This window comes from Aquarana catesbeiana, linkage group LG08 (assembly GCF_042186555.1).
Source record: "Aquarana catesbeiana isolate 2022-GZ linkage group LG08, ASM4218655v1, whole genome shotgun sequence".
NCBI classification, from domain to species: domain Eukaryota; kingdom Metazoa; phylum Chordata; class Amphibia; order Anura; family Ranidae; genus Aquarana; species Aquarana catesbeiana.
The window spans coordinates 277411664-277435684 of NC_133331.1; the positions used below are offsets into that span (position 1 = coordinate 277411664).

The 24021-nt window shown below is 44.3% G+C and overlaps 1 protein-coding gene across 4 annotated transcripts in view; it reads left to right on the forward strand.

Annotated features, from left to right (window-relative positions):
• Nucleotides 1-24021, forward strand: part of LOC141106530 (uncharacterized) — a 60293-nt gene that overhangs the window by 9717 nt on the left and 26555 nt on the right. For 2 of the 4 annotated variants that reach the window (XM_073597373.1, XM_073597375.1), the window contains 5 exons: nt 728-820; nt 6420-6512; nt 14631-14686; nt 17805-17907; nt 20731-20746. In XM_073597373.1, coding sequence (XP_073453474.1) covers nt 728-820; nt 6420-6512; nt 14631-14686; nt 17805-17907; nt 20731-20746 — 361 coding nt within the window. The remainder of the gene's footprint in view (nt 1-727; nt 821-6419; nt 6513-14630; nt 14687-17804; nt 17908-20730; nt 20747-24021) is intronic. The other 2 variants (XM_073597374.1, XM_073597376.1) reach the window with 1 other exon arrangement.

Sequence of the window (24021 nt, forward strand, 5' to 3'; positions counted from 1 at the left end):
CATTACCTGCTTTCCCATTGTGGGAGGGAAGAGTATAAAAGGCCACACTCCAGGAAAAACAACCCAGGTGGAAAGGAAGTGAAAGAGGCTTCAACACGTTTCGCCCACAGGGCTTAGTCATAGTCCTATTTTCCCTTTGGATGGCTGATGCAAACATTCCAGGGATATTTGTTTGAAAAATATCCACTCAAAGAAACCTGATGTGTACTTATAAAGCAAAAAGATTTTAAATATCAGAAGCAACAAAGTAATAAACAGTAAATCCAGAGAAGAGTTCCATATTCTCCTTTGTTCAGTCACTACAACAATCTCTTCTTCTCCCCCCTCCTCTGTCAGTAGACAGTAATGGGGAGACAGTATGTGCCCAGTGGGGGAGTCAGGAGCCATCAGCCTCTATTAGACTCCGGCTCTCCTCCTCACATCATGTCATTGTGTGTTACCAGCCAAGAGACGTGACCAGTCTCCCCCCACACACACTCTCTGGGGTCTCTCATACAGTAGCAAGGGTTATACCACTCATCCAAATGATATGCACCTCAATTCTGCATCACCTCCTTGGAACGCTGTTTGCCTTCTTCCGGGTTTGTGGAATGATGTAAAAAAAGCTCTCCCCAACGCGTTTCATCACATCATCACGTGACTTACTTAAGTGTACTTGGATATTATAGCATTGAGCATCTTTCATACATTTAAGTACAGGGGGCTTCACTCTCATCTTTATTCACAGACACCAGAGGCACTTTGAGAAGCACCAGAGCTGAGGAAAGAAGGAGCACAAGCAGGATAAAAGAGGAGGACATTCCTACAGAAATCAGCACAAGTGAGTAATAAACACTAAATACAAAAAGAATTTGCAGTCTTGTACAGATGACACTTACTGTATCTAAACCTTTTTTTTTTTTTTTTTGATAGTGACGAGGTGTTAGAACCTCTGTCAGATTTTTATTGTCTGTGTTCCCATTATGTAGATTAGCTGCCCCCCTGCAGGTAATGCCATAATGTGCTGGTATGCACCACATACTAGCATATTATGGCAGACTTACTTGTAAAGCGGAGCCCTCCAGCAGGGCACGCTGTCACTGCTGCCAGGGCATCCATCCCCACCTGCTCTTCCTCCTGGATTCATGCTGTTGAACGGCCAAGCTGTGATGACTTCACCCCTGCGCATGCATCTGGGAGTCATGATTGCGGCACAGTGCTCTCTGCATTGATAGTCGGTGCGCCCAGAATGTAGAGCTACTGCACATGCGCTGGTGATGTTACCGGCTACATCCAGAAGTAAATATCTTCTAAACAGCATAAGTTTTACAAGATATTCACAGTACCTACAGGTAAGGCTTATAGGCTTATTAACCACATCACCTCCGGAAGATTTACCCCCTTCATGCTCAGGCCATTTGTTGCTTGTTGGCACGGCGTTATTTTAACTGACAATTGCGCGATCATGCAACGCTGTAAACAAACAAAATTTATATAATCCCCCCCCCCCCCCACAAATAGAGCTTTCTTTTGGTAGTATTTGATTACCTTTGCATTTTTTAATTTAAACTATAAACAAAAAAGACTGACAATTTTAAAAAACAAACAATATTTTTTTTTTACTTTCTGCTGTAAAACATATCCAATAAAAAAAAAAAAATCCACATTTCTTTATAAATTTAGGCCAATTTGTATTCTGCTACACATTTTTCATAAAAAATCCCAATAAGTGTATATTGATTGGCTTACACGAATGTTATAGCATCTACAAACTATGGAATATATTTATGCAATTTTTTTTTTTATATATATACTTGTAATGGTGGCGATCAGTGACTTAAAGCAGAGTTCCACCCAAAAATGGAACTTCCGCTTTAAGGGAAGGTGACCCCCTGACATGCCACAATTGGCATGTCATTTTTTTTGGGGGGGGGGGGGAGCGGAAACCCTCTTTTTAGAAGGTTTCAGCTCCCACTTCCTCCCGGGGCACCGTGGCGCCAGAAGTAAGTTCACCTCTCCCCCCTCCCTCTCGGCAATCATCTGGGACACATCACAGGTCCCAGATGATTGCCCGGCCAGTCACAGCGCGGCTCACACAGTGCATGCCCGGCTGTGAAGCCACAGCCAGGTGCCCACAGTGACAATGCCGGCGCTGCAGCAAGGAGGGGGAGACGAGCGGGGCTCATTCCCCCTCATCGCTGGACCCGGGACAGGTAAGTGTCCGATTATTTAAAGTCAGCAGCTGCAGTATTTGTAGCTGCTGACTTTTATTTTTTTGTTGGAACTCCGCTTTAAAGGGGGACTGCGATATTGTAGTGAACAATCGGACACTTTTCACAATTTTGGTAACCAGTGACTAATACGGTGATCAGTGGGAAAAATATGCACTGTGCCTGTACTAATGACACTGGCTGGGAAGGGGTTAAACATCTAGGGCAAGCAAAGGGTCAACTGTATGCCTAGCGACAGTGGTTTTGTGTACACTGTGGTGCTTTCACTAGGGGAAGGGATGGATTATATTCCCTGCTTTGCGGAACACAGAATCCGTGCCCTCCCCCTGTTAGAATGGAGATCTGCCTTGTTTACAGATCCCCATTCTGTGTGTATTTCTGACGATCGGCGAGTGCCGGAGAACATCGAGTGGCCGGCACTCGCAGATTGGCTTCTGCTGTGAATAATCGCAGCAGAAGTGGCTAGCTGCAGAAGGAAGTCCAGAATCGTATGTATGTGTGTGTGTGTATATGTGTGTATATATATATATATATATATATATATATATATATATATATATATATGTGTGTAATAAATTCTGCACAGGAGAGCCGCCCTGTACCAGTTAAACTGCTATGGGGCAGACAAGTGGTTAAGGCATGCTAGTATTATATAAGTTTAGCCTGGTCCAAAGAGTGGGAGAAATGGAAGTATGAGATGTATATATGGCTGTAGTTTTATAAAGGATATGTCAAGCCAAAATCTTTTGTTATATAGTCTGATGTGGCGGGATCGTTCACTTATTGGTAGTAGGAATTTTAGTGAGATCCTGACAATCTGAACTTTGTTTTAGGTCTTGTCAGCCCACTTTTATTAACGTGGTATTAAACCTAAAACCAAAAATGTAAAATATTGCAGCTTACCAGTCATTAGATGTGGTGGCTGCATTAGTGTTATTTAGGCTTTTTTTCTCCTCTGTTTTCACCTGCTGATCTGACCAGTAAGACACCTCCTGTATTAGGCGCCTTTCACAGGGACGGCTGTTCTGCCGCAGTTAAAAGCATATAATATGTTCTGTGAAATTCAAGACTCCAGGCACTGCGATCAGCTGCATTTGTACAGTGCGATCACCTTTGTTTACGTGCGTTTACATGCGGTTGCGTTTAGCTGCGTTTGGAACATTCTTGCCATTTCTGATGTGCTTCCTGTTGCTTTTCTTTCCTTGTTGCCGCTGCTATCCGCAGGAGAAATAGTACACTGCGATTACCTGCAGTTATGTGCAGATAGCTGCAGATAGCTGCGCTAAATCGCTCCTGGACGCAGTCAATTCTATTTTTTCTATCCGCACCAAACTGCATGTAACTAAATCGCAGGTAAACGCAGTGTGTGAATGGGGCCATAGGAAAGCATTGTGTGCTTTTAGCTGCGGTAGAAAACTAGAAAATCTGCAGCTAAAAGCACAATTCTGTCCGTCCGTGTGAAAGGGGCCTTATGCCGCGTACACACGGTCGGACTTTTCACCTGCAAAAGTCCGACGGACGCCGCCGGACCAAGTCCGGCGGACAATCCGACCGTGTGTGGTCTCCATCGGACTTCCGACGGACCGTTTCGGGCGGAAATCCGACGTACTTTAGATTTGAAGCCTGCTTCAAATCTTTACGTCGTACCTCCGCCGGACTCAGTTCCTGACGGAAAGCCCGTTCGTCTGTATGCTAATCCGAAGGACCAGATACGACGGAGGAGCAGGTTACTGCATCTCACGCTCGCTGCAATAGGAAAAACTAATTTTCCCATTGCGGCGAGCGCGGGGGGCATCCCAGGCCCTTAGGTCTGGTATGGAACTTTAAGGAGAACCCCCTACGCCGAAAAACCGGCGTGGGGGTCCCCCCAAAATCCATACCAGACCCCGATCCGAGCACGCAGCCCGGCCGGTCAGGAAAGGGGGTGGGGACGAACGAGCGCCCCCCCCCCCCCTCCTGAACCGTACCAGGCCGCATGCCCTCAACATGGGGGGGGTGCTTTGGGGGAGGGGGCGCCTTGCGGTGCCCCCCCCACCACAAAGCACCTTGTCCCCATGTTGATGAGGACAAGGGCCTCTTCCCGACAACCCTGGCCGTTGGTTGTCGGGGTCTGCGGGCGGGGGGCTTATCGGAATCCGGGAGCCCCCTATAATAAGAGGGCCCCCAGATCCCGGCCCCCCCACCCTATGTGAATGAGTATGGGGTACATGGTACCCCTACCCATTCACCTAGGGTAAAAAGTGTCAATAATAAAACACAACACAGGTTTTTAAAATAATTTATTAAACAGCTCCGGGGGGGGGTCTTCTTCCGTCTTCGGGGGTCCCTCTAGTTCATCTTCTCCCGGCATCCGGTTGGTTCTTCTCCGCTCTCCGGCCTCTTCTCCCGGTGTCCCAGGTCTTCGGCCGGCCCCTCCGCTGTCTTCAGGTAGCTCTATTGCCAGCGGAGGTCCGGACTTCTTGGCTTCTTGGCTTCTTGTGTTCTCTTCTCTTCTCTTCCCCCAGATGTTGACACGACGCTCTCTCCGGCTGGACTGGTCTCTGAGGGCTGCGTTGTGACTTATATAGGCGGAGACCCCACCCCCATATGATGTCACAGTCCCTGGGCATGCTGGGACTGTGACGTTTTATCATCTGGGGGAAGAGAAGAGAAGAGAACACAAGAACACAAGAAGCCAAGAAGCCAAGAAGTCCGGACCTCCGCTGGCAATAGAGCTACCTGAAGACAGCGGAGGGGCCGGCCGAAGACCTGGGACACCGGGAGAAGAGGCCGGAGAGCGGAGAAGAACCAACCGGACGCCGGGAGAAGATGAACCAGAGGGACCCCCGAAGACGGAAGAAGACCCCCCCAGAGCTGTTTAATAAATTATTTTAAAAACCTGTGTTGTGTTTTATTATTGACACTTTTTACCTAGGTGAATGGGTAGGGGTACCATGTACCCCATACTCATTCACATAGGGTGGGGGGGCCGGGATCTGGGGGCCCTCTTATTATAGGGGGCTCCCGGATTCCGATAAGCCCCCCGCCCGCAGACCCCGACAACCAACGGCCAGGGTTGTCGGGAAGAGGCCCTTGTCCTCATCAACATGGGGACAAGGTGCTTTGTGGTGGGGGGGCACCGCAAGGCGCCCCCTCCCCCAAAGCACCCCCCCATGTTGAGGGCATGCGGCCTGGTATGGTTCAGGAGGGGGGGGGGGGGGCGCTCGTTCGTCCCCACCCCCTTTCCTGACCGGCCGGGCTGCGTGCTCGGATCGGGGTCTGGTATGGATTTTGGGGGGACCCCACGTCGGTTTTTCGGCGTAGGGGGTTCCCCTTAAAGTTCCATACCAGACCTAAGGGCCTGCGACGGGGCTCGCAAGGTTTCAATCTCGCCAAAAAAAGCGGCGAGATTGAATTCCTTTTTTAGTCCCGTCGTACCCAAGTCACGTTCAAAATGAACGGACTTGTCCGTGTGTGGGAAAGTCCGTTCATTCTGAAAGTCCGGCGGAAGTCCGTCGGGAAGACCGGATTCCGGAAAGTCCGGCCGTGTGTAGGCAAGTCCGGCCGTTCAGAAAGTCCGGCGGTAGTCCGCCGGAAGTCTGGCGGCAAGTACGTCGGACCTAGCTTTCTAGAAAGTCCGATCGTGTGTATGCGGCATTAGAGTGCCCCTACTCTGGATGAAGGAGTAAGGAGGAACCTTTGGACAGCAGCATTGTCAGTCTGGGGGAGGTAGGGGAGTGTTAAATGTATTAACAGAATTAACTACTCTAACCAATTGAGGACAAACTCCAGCTCACGCTTTATAATCAGTTGCAGCAAACAGTTTTTTTTTTTTTTGGGATAAAGGTTTTACATGGATAAATAAAAGCTTATCATTGTAAGCACCCCCGCTAGTGTTGAATGGTTAGTCTCTTCCCTGTAAACTGATACATTTGGAAGAGAGCTTGTTCTTGCTCTCTGACTTGCTGGCCAGATCACCAGAAGAAAATAGAAGAATGGAAAAAAGCCTAAAAAAAAGAAAACCAATGCAGCCATTACATCTAATGATTGGTAAGCTGCAATATAATACATTTTTGCTTTTGGGTTTATTACTGCTTTAAATACGAAAGTAAAAGTTCAACAGAAAATTTGCCCATGCAGGGGTTTCCCCCATCAAAACAAGAAATGCAAAAAAAAATAAAAAATACCAAGCCACCAACAATTTTTCTATTTCATATCCTTTATTCACAGACCGTGGAAACACCAGGGACATCGGAATCGACATGGCGGGTGAAATGCACATGATGATTAAAGAGGAGGAAGTTCCTGTAGAGATCAGCACAGGTGAATAATAATTACAGAATTATCTTAGTGTAGGTTCACATCTGTGCGGTTGATGCGTTTTCAGGCGTTTTTACGGGGCATTTTGTGGATATAATACAAGAGACGGTCAGAGACTGCGGACATGGTACAAGAGACGGTCAGAGATTGCGGACATGATACAAGAGACGGTCAGAGACTGCGGACATGATACAAGAGACAGTCAGAGACTGCGGACATGATACAAGAGACGGTCAGAGACTGCGGACATGATACAAGAGACGGTCAGAGACTGCGGACATATTATGTGAGGCTGCTAGAAATCACTGCTATGTGGGAGCGTGACCAAGATGGCGGCCTGAGTGGAAGCACATGTTGGAGCTCTGCTGGCCTTATCCATCTCCTCTCCTGTTGCTCCGCTCTCTCCTCTCTACAGCAGCCGCTGACACACTAATGCATGCTGCCAATTGTCAGGCCCTTCATCCGGATGTAGTAAGAAGCTTCATTTCCCGCCGCTGGTGGAAGAGATTCTCCTGGCCGTTGGCGCCCACATGGAGACCTGCACTCACCCCTTCTCCAACATGGCGTCTCAGACAGAGTTGGAAGAGCCAGCTCCCTCCACCCAGCTGGGTTTGGCTGATATTATGGCGGCTATTGCTGCTTTTCAGGCTGCCTTAACCTTCAAGATGGAGGCAGTGCAGCTGGATGTGGGGCTTCTCCGTCAGAACATGGATAAAGTGGGATCCCAGCCTTCCTCAGCAGAACGGCGCCTTGCTCAAACTGAAGGCACTGTGTCTCAGCACACTACTGCTCTCCACTCTTTACAGACCAAGATTCAGGCACTGGAATACAAGGCTGAAGATGCAGAGAACTGCAACCGGAAGAACAACCTCCGCATTGTGGGCCTGGCTGAGGGTGCAGAAGGCCCCAATCCAACAGTTTTTGTGGAGAATCTGCTGCGCACCCTGCTACCTATGGCCCAGTTCTCTCCCTTTTACACGGTGGAGAGAGCTCATCGTATACCGTCCAAGCCTGGACCTCCCGGGGGCACCACCCCGCACTTTCATCCTGAAGTTATTGAATTTTAGGGACAGAGATGAAGTTCTTTGGGCGGCCAGGGTGCAGGGAGAGCTTACCTACCAAAATACCAAGTTGCGTATCTTCCCCGACTACTCTGTGAAGACACAGAAGCTTTGGAGATCTTTTGATCAAGTTGAAGCTGCCCTGCGCACCTGTGGAATTGGAAGGTAATGGGATAGTCTCAGGGTTGAGCTTTGTGTGGGCCCACAGGTCCCAAATCTTTGAAAATTGAGGAAGTGTTTCACGGATAGTAGCAGTGAGGTGTTCCATTCTGCGGATCTGCTCCAATATTTGCAGGACTTGAGAGGGTGGGTGGAGATGAGGATAACCATCTCAAGGGTATGGCTCGTTTTGCTGCCAAAAGGATAAAGCCAGCTAATTTTTGGACGTGTTTGGGGAAGCCGGGAATGGCAACCCTAGAAGAAATGGATTGGATCTAAGTGTAGATTGGTTTCAAAAAGATTTTGCAAGTATGTATGGATAGAGGACCAGAAGGGTTGAATAATGGGACATTCCCAAAAAATATGAAAGTGGGAGTCAGTGTCATCTCGGCATCTCCAACACACCCGGGGAGCCCTCTCCAATAATTTTTAATGTAACACTGGTAATTATATGTAAAAATAATGTGATAGAGAAAAACGAAAAATATTAAATGATAATAAATATATTGTGATGTGCGACCACACCAACATGTGATGAACGAGTGGGTAACTAAACCCAGATAAACATCTACTTAAATCTGTGTACATATCTATATCAAACCAAAAAGCAAAATACAAAAATCCATAAATGGGATTGTGAGATTCGAGATGGACACATATAAACTATAGGGATAAGAGGATTTCGCGCATAAAATCTATCATATAAATAAATAAATAAACATATACACAACTACTAATATTAATATGTGAGTGTGCAACAAAGCAAATCTTAAATAAAGTGTATCAATAAAGTGCCTGTGCTAAAAATTCATATGTCACAATGCATAATCACATAAAAAATCAAATCGAACACGTGTGCAAAAATGCAAAACATGTGCAGCAAGGATGCCAAACTGCAAACAACGTAGTGTAGGATACTTCCAATCAATGGATATATCAGAAACAAGTTCATAAAAATGACCATACAGAGTTCATGAGTAATGATGGTAATAGAAAAAATAAATGTAGATGATGATGGTAATGATAATCTTCATTAAACAACTGGAGGCTCAACCAGGCTCTCTAGACTCTCACCTCAAAAATGGAAATATCAGGCATCAATGTATATCTTTCTCTGTTGTGATAGCAGCAACGTTCCCCTCTGCTTACTGTCAGACAAATCAGGGATGGAAACCACTGACAACAATGTTTCACTGTAGTAATACAGGCAGCGTTCCCCTCTGTTAGATGTCCGGCACCTATAAGATAAACTGGGAATTTTTTCCACCTAGGCTGTAACAGCCCGGTGGGAGGAGGGGGAGGAGAGAGGAGGCCTCTGATGGTGTAGTATTTCAAATATTTAGTTTATTGGGTATAAAAACGAAGTGGTCTCTTACATAAAAAACAATTAAAATCACATGAAAGAGGAAGGAGCGGCGTCCGAGGCGCCTCCTTACGTGACTTCCGGTGTAGTCAACTCTCTGCCACGCCCTACGCGTTACGTCACCGCTCGTGACTTCAACTGGGGAGCCTGGTTGAGCCTCCAGTTGTTTAATGAAGATTATCATTACCATCATCATCTACATTTATTTTTTCTATTACCATCATTACTCATGAACTCTGTATGGTCATTTTTATGAACTTGTTTCTGATATATCCATTGATTGGAAGTATCCTACACTACGTTGTTTGCAGTTTGGCATCCTTGCTGCACATGTTTTGCATTTTTGCACACGTGTTCGATTTGATTTTTTATGTGATTATGCATTGTGACATATGAATTTTTAGCACAGGCACTTTATTGATACACTTTATTTAAGATTTGCTTTGTTGCACACTCACATATTAATATTAGTAGTTGTGTATATGTTTATTTATTTATTTATATGATAGATTTTATGCGCGAAATCCTCTTATCCCTATTTTTTCTGGAGTGCCATGTGTACACTTTCCGATTTCGCTGCAATCATCCTAGATATCATCATATAATTCTTTCTTTTTTTAGTTTTATTTATTCACTTTGTGATTGTCACTTTACTTCCTGTCTGTCACTTTAGCGCGAAGGATTTTAATATTCACATATAAACTATGCCTGTTTTACCAGCGTTGGGAGACGACTTTAAACATGAGTGCTATGTGGCTTAAATAAAAGAAACCTTTTTAAAGGATTTTATGCTATACTGTGCTTCTTTTATTTCGGATTACACCTCTGGAGAGATTGATTATATAAAAGTGGTCAAGCAAGAAAAAAGTTCCCCTAATGGTGGACTTTGAAGGCACATGTGGAGAAACATAAAGAAAAATGTATCGTATATAAACAATAATTTATTCATTTCAAAAACATCATAAAAACATCAATAGCAATATAACAAACAATGAAAGGAATGCGGTTCATGCATATGTATAAGTATGGGATATTGATACCAATGTACTTGCACCCGACGCGTTTCGGAGTTGTTTAGTCTCCTTCTTCAGGGGTGGATGTAAGTTTTAGCAAGGGTTTATTGGCAATATGTAGGCTAGCTTCGCATTCCAAAATAGTTTAAAAGCAAAGGCACTGACACTGTCTGCCCATCCAGCGTGTTTCCCGATTGTGATAAGTGAGGGTTGATTAACGTATCCAGAGTTTTAATATTTCATGCGTAACAGATGAAGATGACTAAGTATGGATGTATATAGATAGTTTGATTCCTCACAATCAGAGGAAGAGCCCACACATGTGGGGCGTAAGGAAATTTTGGATCTGAGATTCCACTGAGGCCAAATGCGGATCCTGATACAATTACTGTAGAGGGTTCAAAGGAAATGGTGAAGGTAGCTGATGTAGGCTGAATGTATCTTGGGTAATTTTTCTATAGACTTGCTGGACATCAGCTCAGACCGACAGCGTCCTGCACACAGGAACGGTCCGTCATCTTCATCTGTTACGGTCATCTTCATCTGTTACGCATGAAATATTAAAACTCTGGGTATGTTAATCAACCCTCACTTATCACAATCGGGATACACGCTGGATGGGCAGACAGTGTCAGCGCCTTTGCTTTTAAACTATTTTGGAATGCGAAGCTAGCCTACATATTGCCAATAAACCCTTGCTAAAATTTACATCCACCCCTGAAGGAGGAGACTAAACAACTCCGAAACGCGTCGGGTGCAAGTACATTGGTATCAATATCCCATACATATACATATGCATGAACCGCATTCCTTTCATTGTTTGTTATATTGCTATTGATGTTTTTATGATGTTTTTGAAATGAATAAATTATTGTTTATATACGATACATTTTTCTTTATGTTTCTCCACATGTGCCTTCAAAGTCCACCATTAGGGGAACTTTTTTCTTGCTTGAATATTTAATCATAGGATGTGGCACAACTTGCAGTCAATAAGCCGACTAACAACTCCTGTTTCATTATATAAAAGTGGAGAAAAGTGGCTGTTTGTTGGTTTTGCAGACCATTGCGCTTTGAAAAGGAAAGGTAATTAATTACCCGTTGGACGTCAAGATTACAAAATATCACATCACAAAGTATTTTTTATCATTTTAATATTTTTCATTTTTCTTTATCACATTTTTTAGATATAATTACCACTGTTACATTAGAAATGAGTGGAGAGAGATTATAGGATTGTGTTGTGTTTATATTCCCTTTTATTTTTGGATGGATTCGTTAAACACACACCTGGGCACGACGCTGTCTTTTTTTAACATTTTTTTCCATGTTGAGATTTCTCAATCAGATAGCAGCAGGACAGGATTAATGAATTAGTATCACCTTGGCGTGGTCTAACACCATTTCCTATATTTATTCAATATATGTTTCTGTACAATGCATGCCCTGGTCTCTTGGCCTGTCCTTTAGAAACGTTTTCTCCTGGGCAGCTGCCCCCATGAGCTTATCCTTTGTACATTTATATCTTTTAGATTTCTAATGTCTCAATTTACGGTAATTTCCTGGAATGTCCAGGGCCTAAGTCCTGCTGTCAAGCACTCACTGGTGTTCCGCTTCTTGCAGTGATACAATCCTCGTGTTTGTATCCTACAGGAAAAGCCTCTCCAAGGTTCCAGAATTGTCTTCAAAAATCATGGGTGGGTATGCATTCATGCTACCTATTCCACGTATGCTCATGGGGTCAGTATCCTGGTCAGGAAATCTCTTCCGTTCCAGGCCCTTGAGGTTCGAAAGGATCCAGAAGGTAGATATGTTATATTACATGCCCGTATTTGATAAAACCGTGGCGATTGTAGGATTGTATATCCCGCCTCCGGCCTCTACCCAGATTCTTTATAGGATTATGAAAATTCTGGTGCAATTTGACATGGATATTGTCTTACTGCTGGGTGTTTTCAATATGGTGCCTTGTATGTAATCTGGATAGATTACATACCTTGGCTCGTGCCTCTACTGATCTCCGGCATTGGGCCTCGACCTTCGCCCTGATTGATGTTTGGAGACACATGAACCTGACTCATTCGACAAATTAATTTTTGACATATAAAGCCTTGTACACACGATCTGATTTTTGGCAGGGGATTGTGTGTTGACAGACTGTTTGCCTAAAATCCAATCATTAGTACGCTCCATTAGACAATTGTTGTCCAACTTTCTGCCAACAAATGTTGGATGGCAGGCTAGTAAATTTTTGGCGGACAATGGTCTGTTGTCAGATTTTCGTATCGTGTGTACACAAGTCCATCACACTCAAGTCCAAAGTACAAACACGCATGCTCAGAATCAATGCTCACCCAACACGACATTAGCAGAAGGTGCCCAAAGAGTGGCGCTCAAGAGCTGAAATTCCACGTAGTACGTCACTACGATCGTGTTTGTTGGATGACAATTTTGTGCCGTTAGTATGCAAGACAAGTTCCTGGCACATGCCCTTCGGACAAAAGTCTGACCCTCTGTTGGCCAACAATCTGATCGTGTGTACAAGGTTTAAGACTCTGTCCCGAATTGACATGGCTTTTGCCTCCTCTTCTGCACTATGTTTAGTTCAAAGAGTGTCTGTACTACCGGGTGGAGTGTCTGATCATGCCCCTTTTATGTTTAACCCTTGCTATGTCTACTCCCCCTGAGTCCCGCCTGTGTCGTCTCTCCAGATTCTGGGCAATGGATGAACGTTTGCAAGAGTCGTAAACTGCATCTATTTGCAATTACTGGGTGTTAAATGATGACTCTGCCTCCCCTTGTTGGTGTGGGACTCCTTCAAGTCATGGGTTAGCGGGGAATATATCTTCTGAATCTCACATCTTCAGAGGGAAGCGTCCTGATCCTTAGATGAGCTGGAGGAGAAGGCAACTAGCCTTGAAGTGGCATGTTTCCAATCCGGAGGCTCCAAAAAGTTGTGTGACAATAGCGAATTAATATTCGCTAATGTCTTCCTGTTTCTCCTCCCGGCCAATCAGGAAGCGGGTCCTGAGTCCCGATTAGCCGGGAGTCCTAACACCTGATTGGCTGCGAGTCCTAACTCCTGATTGGCCGGGAGGAGAAGTAACAGGGGGAGAAGCCGCCACCTGGACGGGCGAGCGACGGGGGGAGCAGCAATCGATCGAGCGAACGAGCACCAAGGGGGTGGGTGGTTTATGTGGTTGGCTGGCTGGGGGGCGCGTGCCGCCCCCACAAGAAAATGGAGCACCAGCCACCACTGGAATAGAGGTTGTCCATGGTAGTATAACCAGGTTTGATGCCCGTGGACGTCTAACTGAGCGTTAACTGATGGTTTTGTATTATTGTCGAGATGGGGCATACCAATCAGGGCAATGGGATGGATGGCTTGGCTCTTATCCCCACCCCCCCCTTTCTATTACACCTCGATCACCCCCCCCCCTCCTCCTCCTCTCCCCCTCCCTGACTTTGCCTTTGCTTCTGGATATATAATATTGGCTGTTCCATCCTCCTATGTTATTTATACCTTGGGTATGTTTATTGTATTTTTCTCACAATTTAGTTATTTTTTTTTTCTGTATTATCAGCTGTAAGATATATCAGGCATTATACCATGTCATTGTATATGTTTTGATACTGTCCTGTCATCATTTTCAATAAAGCACTCCTGTTTTGTAAAAAAAAAACAAAAACAAAAAACACTGCCGTAACAGGACAATAGAGAAACACAGGTTGGTGTCTGTAGGGGCCCTGAGGGCCACACAAAGCATGCTAAAGAGCCACAGGTTGGGGGTGTAATAGTAGTGATTACTACTAGCCTCATCTGACCAGACCTGTAATATGTCTTCAGTTTCAGACTATCCTATCCTCTAGTACAGTGGTCTCCAAACTCTGGCCCTGGGGCCAGTTGTGGCCCTTTGCTTGCCTTTTATCCGGCCCTTGTGGCATTATTCCTGGCGCTGACACCAACAATGGGGCATAATTCCTGCCACTGATGCCAACGATGGGGCAATATTCCTCCCCCTAATACCAAAGATCTGGCATTATTTGCTCCCACTGAGCACAGTCTGGGCCCCCCTAAAGCCTGAAGGATAGTAAACAGGCCCTTTCGCTAGAAAGTTTGGAGACCCCTGCTCTAGTATTTCTGCAGTCTCTAGCTTTATATATCCAAAATGTTATGTGTGACGTGTTGGTGATGTCAGTGACCACATTTGAAGTTTGAAAACCGAGGCTTTTAAAAGTTCCTGCGCAGTGCCAAAAGCTGTTCCAGATCACACATAGGAAGGCAGTCCCTTCCGCTCTGCTGATGTTGGGGAGCAGCTGCAGACTGTCTACTTCAGAGAACCTCAACACTCCTGTAAGTGATGGATTACAAAAAAAATGCAGCCAAGATTATTATGAATGGAAGGTACTATTGACCACAGGACCACGAGTGAGGGCTTCTTGCTGATTTTTGGATTGTGTTTAGGCTTAAATGTGAGCCATGGTGTCAGGGTCACTTTAACAATAAAGTGTTTTTTTCCTACAGTTGAATTCGGAAACAGGCGTGCACGGGAAGATAGCTGGATCGTACAGGATCATCAGGTAGATGCGATGACCTTTTGAAATCTTATAATACATGGGGGGGGGGGGGGTACTGTAACAAAGGAAAGGGCTAAGGTACAAACCAGCACAGCACACGTACAACTTTTATTCAAATGCAAGCCTGAGAGAGAACCAAAAACTGAAATGCCCTAGCATATGGGTGCTCAACCTGTGGCCTTCTAGTTGTGGAGCTACAAGTCCCCATGAGGCTGCTGACAGTTACAAGCATGACTCCCAGAGGCATGATGGGACTTGCTGGCCCAGCTGGAGGGCCACAGGTTGAGCACCCATGTGACCTAGCAGAACTCTGTACTGCATTCTGCAAGGAAAATCAGAACTTAAAGTAGAAGTTCACCCTAACACTAAAATCCCTGCATCTACAGACATCCACAATCTAACATTAACCTTTCCAGCCCTGTAAAGAAGAAATCGGTATACATACCTTTTTCTGAAGCCGATCCCACACTGAGCTGTCAGCTGCGGCTTCTCTGTAGAGGTGGGTGAAGAGAACACAGCCAACAACAGAAACCCCATAGTAAGTCTATGGGTGACATTACTCCCCATTCATTTCACAGCCGTTGTCGGCTGTGTCCTCTGCAGAGCTTCAGCCGCTGGATCGGCTTCAAAAAAGGTATTTATACTGATTTCTTCTTTACAGGGCTGGATAGGTTAGTGTTAGATTGTGGATGTCTGTAGATGCAGGGATTTTAGTGTTAGGGTGGACTTACACTTTAAGAGTCCATATCCACAACTTTCAGGTGTAGCTGTAGAAGTGCACTTACTTAAGCCAGCCATAGATAGATCGAATCTCAGCCGGTTCTATGGCCAGGCTGGTTGTACTGAAGTTGATTCATCGATTGGCTTCAGTACAACCAGCCTGTCAAGTTTTTTTCTAATGCGATCACTGCCAGCGGCTGTAGACTTCAGCAGATAACTTTGTGTTCTGTAGGAAGTTAAGGCAATAGTTATAGAGACAAACCTCAAACGGATTCTGATTTTGTTGGAACCCCGCTGGGCATTTTAAAGGCATAGTCCAATATTTGCAAAAATGTAATAAATGCACCCACATTAATGAATTAAAAACTGTGCATTTAATAAATCTGCAGAGGATTGCAACTGTGATCAATGTATCATTGGTGCAATGTGCAGGCTTTTGTACCGTTTACATTCTAGGTCAGTTCGGAGGTAACGACCTACTGTCATGGGGCTGGAGTAGGCAAACAATAAACAGCAAATAAATACTCGTGCTGCGCTATTTAAATAGTCATATAAGTAAATTGAGAAAGTTCCCAAATAGTGAAAAAACAGTCCACCAATATAGATAAAAGGTGATATCAAAGTGAAAGGATCTTCAATCTCCAGTTTAAAGCCGACCATAGATGGTTCCAATCTCAGCCAGTTTAGCAGGAACCGGCCAAGTTTCGAACCATGTATGGGCAGACTGAATCGATCAACTTGGTTAGAACCAGCCTACTACATTTTACATGCAGTTGTTGCTAGCGGCTGCTATAGCTGCTTGCAATAATCACTGTGTTCTCTTGCTGGAGGTGGCTTTCCTGACCAGGAGAACACAATGGCTCCTCAGGAGGGATTCCCCCATCAACACTGAGTTGATGGGGAAATCGAGACAGGGTTGCAAAAAAAGACGCTCCATCTATGGGCGGCTTTACATGTATACTCCAAAGGGTGACACCACAGTGATCTTTCACCACAATACTGAAATGGGTACGCTTACTATATCATATTGACCCCCCCATTAAGAGATCTCAATATGGGCTCACAAAGTTGGAATCCCCCCCCCCCAACAGGACATACAAGGGAATCCACATCAGCTCCACATTAAGCATTTAAAAAAGTGGAAGGATATTCCATCATGTAAAACCATCTTTGACAATATTTATTAAAATACATCAAAGTACTCACAAAATTAGATAACAGAAAAGCCTATCAGTCAAACCAGCCAGACTCAGGATACGAACTGGCCACTTCTGGGTTAAGAGGTTTGTGATACATCACTTACATCGGCTCCCCCCTACGTGTTTCATCACATATGACGTCTTCTGAAGTGTTACTACACTTGTGCCATTGCGATCTGCGGGTACCGCGGTGGCAAATGGGACTCCTTGTAGTCTTTCCATTTACAGATCCTTGTGAATGGATGATGTGGCTGTGCAGGCGGAACCATACTAAATTCATATGAAAACGGGGCACTCCAGTACCCTGTAGTTCAGGTAAGAGGTAGGTAGTTTGAGGGTGTGCGTGTGGGAAGAGGGGGAAGGAATGTGACCATGTTTCACATTACAGCTTAAATGGATATGACATAAAACATGGGCAAAAAGGAGAGAAACTGGAACTGTTAAAGTGGTTCTAAAGCCAGCATGTTTTTTTTACCCTAATGCATTCCCTGCATTAAGGTAAAAAATGTTTTATAGCTTTCTGCCCCCCCCCCCCCCCCTCCCCCTTCCCTGTGTGGAGAGGAAGAAAGGGGTGAAGAGATGCAGCCATGCACTGCACTGGATCTCTTCTCCCCTCTCTTCCTTATTCCAATGGGATGCTGTCAATCAAATGCAGTGATAGGAAGCAGTGGGCAGGGCCAAGCCCAGCTGTGTGTGTGTGTCTATGAAGCGTGGCTCCACAGAAACTTACAGCTTGAGAGCGAGCACATACTGTGTGCCCCCGTAGCAAACCACTTACTATGGGGGCACACAAAGAAGAGGAGAAGCCAAGATTGCCTGCGTGGGGCCCCAGAAGAAGAGATTTGGGACCGCTCTGTGTAATACTATTGCACAAAGCACGTGAGTAGAGATGGGCTCTGGTGTGTTCGGGATCCTAGTCCCAACCCACCTGCCTGATCCCGCCAGGAAGCTGACACTGCACACCGCTAATCACAGGCATTGAGACATTTCCTGATCCGCAGCTGCACAGACCGGGAAAGTTTTTCCTGTTCTCTGCGGCCCAGCTCAGTGATATCACATCTGTAGCAGTGACTCTGACACAGGAGACACAAGCATGCCTGTACAGTGCTCGTCACAAGGATCCTACGGGCCGTCATATGTTGTGTCAATGTATGTAGGCACTTTGCATTTTTGTAATGTGCTCTTTGCTTTATGCCATTCAGAATGACAGTCTTAAAGCTGAAGTGAAGGAGGAAGCACAAGACTCAGACATGAGAGATGCAGGGCAATGTAAGGAGGAGGAATTTCCTACAGAGATCGGTGCAGGTAAGTGGCACCAAATCCAGAGAAGAGTCCCAGATTCTCCTTGTTCAGTCACTACAACAATTTCTCCTTCTCCCCCCTCCTCTGTCAGTACATAGTAACGGGGAAACAGTAGGGTTGATTTACTAAAGGAAAATTGTCTGTGCACTGCAAGTGCAGTTGCTCTAGACCTGAGGGGAACATGCAAGGAAAATAAAAAGACAGCATTCTTGCTTGCACATGATTGGATGATTGAAACCAGCAAAAGCTTCTCATTTTAGCGCTTCCCCCTCAGATCTAAAGCAACTACACTTGCAGTGCACAGACAATTTGCCTTAAAGGGGAAGCCCATCCTAACACTGAAATCACTACATCTACAGACATCCGCAATCTAACACTAACCTATCTAGCCCTGCGAAGAAGAAATCAGTATACATATCTTTTTTGAAGCCAATCCGGTCTCCAGCAGCGGAAGCTCTGCAGAGGAGACAGCCGACAACGGCTGTGAAATGAATGGTAAGTGACATCATCCATAGAGTTACTATGGGGCTTCTTTTGTCGGCTGTGTCCTCTGCACCCAACTACACAGTGAAGCTGCAGCTGACAGCTCAGTGCGGGATCGGGTCGGATCGGCTTAAAAAAGGTATGTATAGAGATTTCTTCTTTACAGGGTTAGATTCAGGTTTAGTGTTAGATTGTTGATTATAGTGTTAGGGTGGACTTGCACTTCAAAGTGATTGTAAAGGCTTGTTTTTTTTTTTATTTAAAATAACAAACATTTTATACTTACCTCCACTGTGCAGCTCATTTTGCACAGAGTGTCCCTGATCCTCAACTTCTGGGGTCCCTCGGTGGCTCTCGCGGCTCCTCTTCACGTCAGATAACCCCCTAGAAGAAGCGCTCTCCCGGGGGGTTACCTTGCAGGCGTGCTCCCGAGTCCAGCATTCAGTGTCCATAGATACGAATGCTGGACTCGTCACCCGGCGCCTGCATCATTGGATGTGATTGACAGCAGCGAGAGCCAATGGCTGCGCTGCTATCAATCTATCCAATCGAGCTGAGAACCCCGTGCAGAGAGGGACAGCACGTCTCCGCCGAGGGAAATACGGGGCTTAGGTAAGTAAAATTGGGGGGCCGGTGACTGCCAGAAGTTTTTTCACCTTAATGCATAGGATGCATTAAGGTGAAAAAACACAAGGGTTTACAACCACTTTAAGTAAATCAACCCCATTATGTAAGAGATTTACTAAAATTGTTGCACACAGAATCTGGTGCAGCTGTGCATAGTAACCAATCAGCTTCTAACTTCAGCTTGTTCAATTACGCTTTGACAATACAACCTAGAAGCTGATTGGTTGCCCTAGATTCTGTGTGCTTTAGTTTTTGTAAATCTCCCCCTATGTGCCAAGTGGAGGAGTCAGGAGCCATCAGCCTCTATTAGATCCCTGGTTTCCATGCCATCTTAAAGGATAAGTTCACCGTTTTAAGAAAAAAGTAATGCACATTTTTTTTGCAGGTAAAAAAATGTGCATTTATTATTTTTTTTTTCTAAGGAACCTGCAGAGCATGACACCCGCGATCAGCAGATCAAGGGTGCAAAGTCCAGCTCCTGCAGACTCTCAGGATAGCGGTCTGATCATACCTCATACGGACAGACAGTTACTTGAGAACAGGAAGATCAATGGACTATGAGGATGCTCAGCAGCGCCCTTCAGTTCATTGAGAACTACAATCTGTCAGCCGCAATGGCTAACGCTACTTGTAGGCATTCATTCATAGGAATCTGTGAATCAATGACGCAGCTGTGTGGGTGGAGCCGTACTATTTGCAATTAGTGACAGTGGGTGCAGGGAAAAGATACCTGGCCCCCTGTCATATGGATGGGGAGGGATCAGGGGAAGAGGCTGCAGATGCTGGAACATATTACACGTTCCACCCTAAAAATGGGTGGAACATATGGTTGCCACCTCATCCCTTTAAACCCGAACACATATAAATGACACAGGTTCTGTGGCTGATTAAGGTGGTATTTAAACTCGCTTGGTGCCTTATCTGCATTTTATTAGCCTCAGAACCTGTGTAATTCATATGTGTTCAGGTTTAAAGGGATGAGGTGGCAACTCCAGTGTTCCAAAAGTGAACTTATCTTTTAAAGTGGTTCTTCACGCTTACCAAAAAAATTAAAATAAAACATTAGAAATAATGTAACTGCTGACTTTAAAAATTATAAAGGACACTTGCCTGTCCAAGGATCCTGCGCCATCCTCACCCGGGCCAGTTCTTCACCGGTCTTTGAGTACCCGGCACTGGCATGTTTACTTAGGGAAGCCGTGACTCCTTGTGGCTTCACAGCTGGCTTCCCACTGCACTGTGTTATGACTGGGCCTGCAGAAGAGGGTGGGGGGAGCAAGAACTTCTGCTCCAACCTCCTAGGCTTTTGGAGTGGAAATGGGAGCAGATACCCGTTAAAACTACCGCCCACCGCCAAAAAAAAAATGTACCTGCATTTCTTCCGGGTTCGTGGGGAGGGGATGCTTGGACGCAGCATGAGTTTGGCAGCTGACTTTAGCCAATCACACACAGAGTTGTGTTTATAAACACAGGTTGCAGTAGTTGGGTTTAGATCTAATTGAAGTAATTGTCTATTTCCAATGTGGCGGCTGGAGCTATAGTTTGTGGTCATACCTGGAAAACCAAAACCCTGAAATAAAAAAAAAGCAAACTTTTTGTAGAGTTGTCTACTTATGTAGAACAGGTCCTCTAACGGCTTGTTCTCCAGAATGTGTTTTATTATATAGAACATGTTCAAGAATTTGAGTAACCATTACCATTTCCATTTTCTTTCAGATGGACAATACAGAAGGTACGATACTGAGTGATAGAATTTTATTTACTGATAGTGAAATGGAAGATGATATCCCATTCCGTACTTCAGAAGAAAATCCGAAAACCCCAAATACCCTTCCATTGTGTCCTAGTTACAGATCATCCATCTAAAGTTTCCTGATCCCTCACAACTTGTCAATAGTCGTAGGAATGTTCTTGCGCTCAGACTGTGGCAAAGGTTTGGCCCAGAGAACCAAGCTTGACTCGCACAGATCAGGAACCATTTTTATGGTGGGAATGTTCTCTTGTTCAAAGAGCGGCAAAGGTTTTACTTGGAGAACCAAGCTTGACTCACACAGGTCAGGAACCATTTTTATGGTGGGAATGTTCTCTTCAAAGAGGGGCAAAGGTTTTACCCGGATAACCAAGCTTGACTCACACAGGTCAGGAACAGTTTTTATGGTGGGAATGTTCTCTTGTTCAAAGAATGGCAAAGGTTTTACCTGGAGAACCAAGCTTGACTCACACAGGTCAGGAACCATTTTTATGGTGGGAATGTTCTCTTCAAAGAGGGGCAAAGGTTTTACCCGGAGAACCAAGCTTGACTCGCACAGGTCAGGAACCATTTTTATGGTGTTCAAAGAATGGCAAAGGTTTTACCTGGAGAACCAAGCTTGACTCACACAGGTCAGGAACCATTTTTATGGTGGGAATGTTCTCTTCAAAGAGGGGCAAAGGTTTTACCCGGAGAACCAAGCTTGACTCACACAGGTCAGGAACAGTTTTTATGCCCAATGCAGGAAAAGCTTCCTATGGAAGTCAACTCTTCAACAGATTTTGAAAATTTTCACATGGACCATGTTCATATCAAAGTATTATAAGTGAAGTGCAACCAAATATTATAATCACAGCTAATTATTTAATAAAATAAAAGTGAAATAAATCATATTGTCCAATGGTGAAAATCATCCACTCCTATGTAGAGAGTAGAAACTGAAAAAGTCCAAATCTCCTAATGTGAATCCAAACACCCCAAAGAAAATGGCACAATTCCTGTCAGACCACCTTCTGAGTGATTGAAAACACCCATGCGATCTCAGATTCTGCTCAACTTAGCGTTTTGACCCCTGCATATAATGAGGTCAAAATTAGCATGATGTTTTCATTGCCAAAAAAATGGGTACGTCTCCTTTTAAATGATTTTGCCTTACACTGTCCCACAAATGACTCTTATGCTTTTTTTCCGAGCAATGTTCCTCACACACATCACATATAAGACAAAAGGGACTTATAGTGCTCACTGGTTTATTAAAATAGCAGGTATACCGATAAAAACAAAACCATAATGACGCTACCCTGTGCCATACAGCGCTAAAACACAGCCTTTACAAAGTCCTTCAGTCTCACCATCCAGTGGTCTCCACTTGTTAACATGATGACTGCGTCGGCATAAGGCTCTGCTTCCTGTACGCGTTACGCCCCTCAGTATGGGCTTCATCAGCAGGAAATCACTTTTCACTTTTAGTTTATTGAATACTTAGATGTGATTAGAATATTTGTTTGCACTTCACTTATAATACTTTGATGTTTTTACTATTGGGGGTGTTGTGTATCCACTCTATCAGTTATAGCTGCAGCTTTACGGCTTGTGTAAATTTTGGTGGGTAATTTAAGTTGACTGCGCAGATTGATTTTTTTTTTATTTTTATTTTTTTTCACATTATGGACCATGTTCATGTTTTGGAATTCGGGAGGCACTAGTGAAGTCTTTCTGGGTTCTGAATGTGCTTTTTAGAGCTTTTAACCCTTTGAGCGCCCCTGATGTTAACCCTTTCCCTCTCAGTGTCGTACAGTGATAGTGCATTTTTTATTTATTTATTTTTTTAGCACTAATCACTGTATTGCTCAGTCACGCCAAAAAAAGTGTCAAGTGTTTGATTTATCCGCCACAATATCGCAGTCCCGCTATAAGGCGCTGATCGCCGCCATTATTTGTAAAAAAAATAAATAAATAAAAATTCCATAAATATATCCCATAGTTTGTAGACACTTTAACTTTTGCGCAAACCAATCAATATACGCTTATTGGGATTTTTTTTACCAGAAACATGCAGCAGAATACATATTGGCCTAAATTGATGAAGAAATTCATTTTTTTTAATTGGATATGTTTTAGAGCAGAAGGTAAAAAATTTAGTTTTTTTTTTTTTTTTCAAAATTGTTGGTCTTTTTTGTTTATAGCGCAAAAAATAAAACCCGCAAAGGTGACCAAATACCACCAAAAAAAGACATAAATTTTATTTGGCCACAGCATCGCAGGACTGCACAATTTCAGTCAATTTCAGTGCCATATCGCAAAAAATGGCCTGGTCATGAAGGGGGGTAAACCTTCTGGAGCTGAAGCGGTTAATTAGCACTACTGAAGTCGCTCTGACTTTAGAAAAGGTTCCTGTACGACTTCAAGGGTTAAAAGGGGGTCATTTTTGGGACTTTAAATGAGGTATCTGGTCAAACGAGCATACACCCCCATCCCTATTGATCGTTAAGAAAAAGGGGGGTTTTTAGGACATTGAGTGAGATGTGTGTTAGACAAAAATAAATAAATTGCACAATAATGAGAAAGTTTATTCATATAAATACACATGGGACATGGTACATAGCAGATATGAAAAGGGTATAATATAAACGCATGATTGAATAAAAAACTGCATTAAAAAGCTTGACGCGTTTTGTGGATGAAGTTCGACTTCTTCAGAAGCAAGTGCTGAATGCGTATCTATAAAAAAATATTCCAAATTACTCCAATAAATGAAATAAGGATGTAGGAGGAGGAGAAAAGCAATCCCAAAAAATTACTTACATATCAGCTCTAAAGTTGGTCATGGAATGCTATAACCTGATACTTGAGGAAATATATGAATAAACTTTCTCATTATTCAATTTATTTATTTTTGTCTAACACACATCTCACTCATAATCCCAAATCCCCCCTTTTTCTTAACGTACTACATCAAGGCAACTGCTGTTTGGCTTGTAGCAGTAGTAAGAAGAGCCGGCAACACTGTAATCCTTGAAGTGTCGTTTATTGGTACATCAGAGTGACAATAAAACAATAAAGCTGACGCGTTTCGGCAGTAGCCTTAGTCGTAGCTTTGGCACAAGTCAGATCCTTGCTCATCTATATTGATGTGATTTTGATGTGACATTACAGGAAGATTAGCCTAGCATTCCCAAAAGTTGCTTCTAAAGTCGCATCAAAGCAGTACCCAAGTCGCCTGGCAAAGCGCACGACCTTCAGGTCGCAGTAGTGTG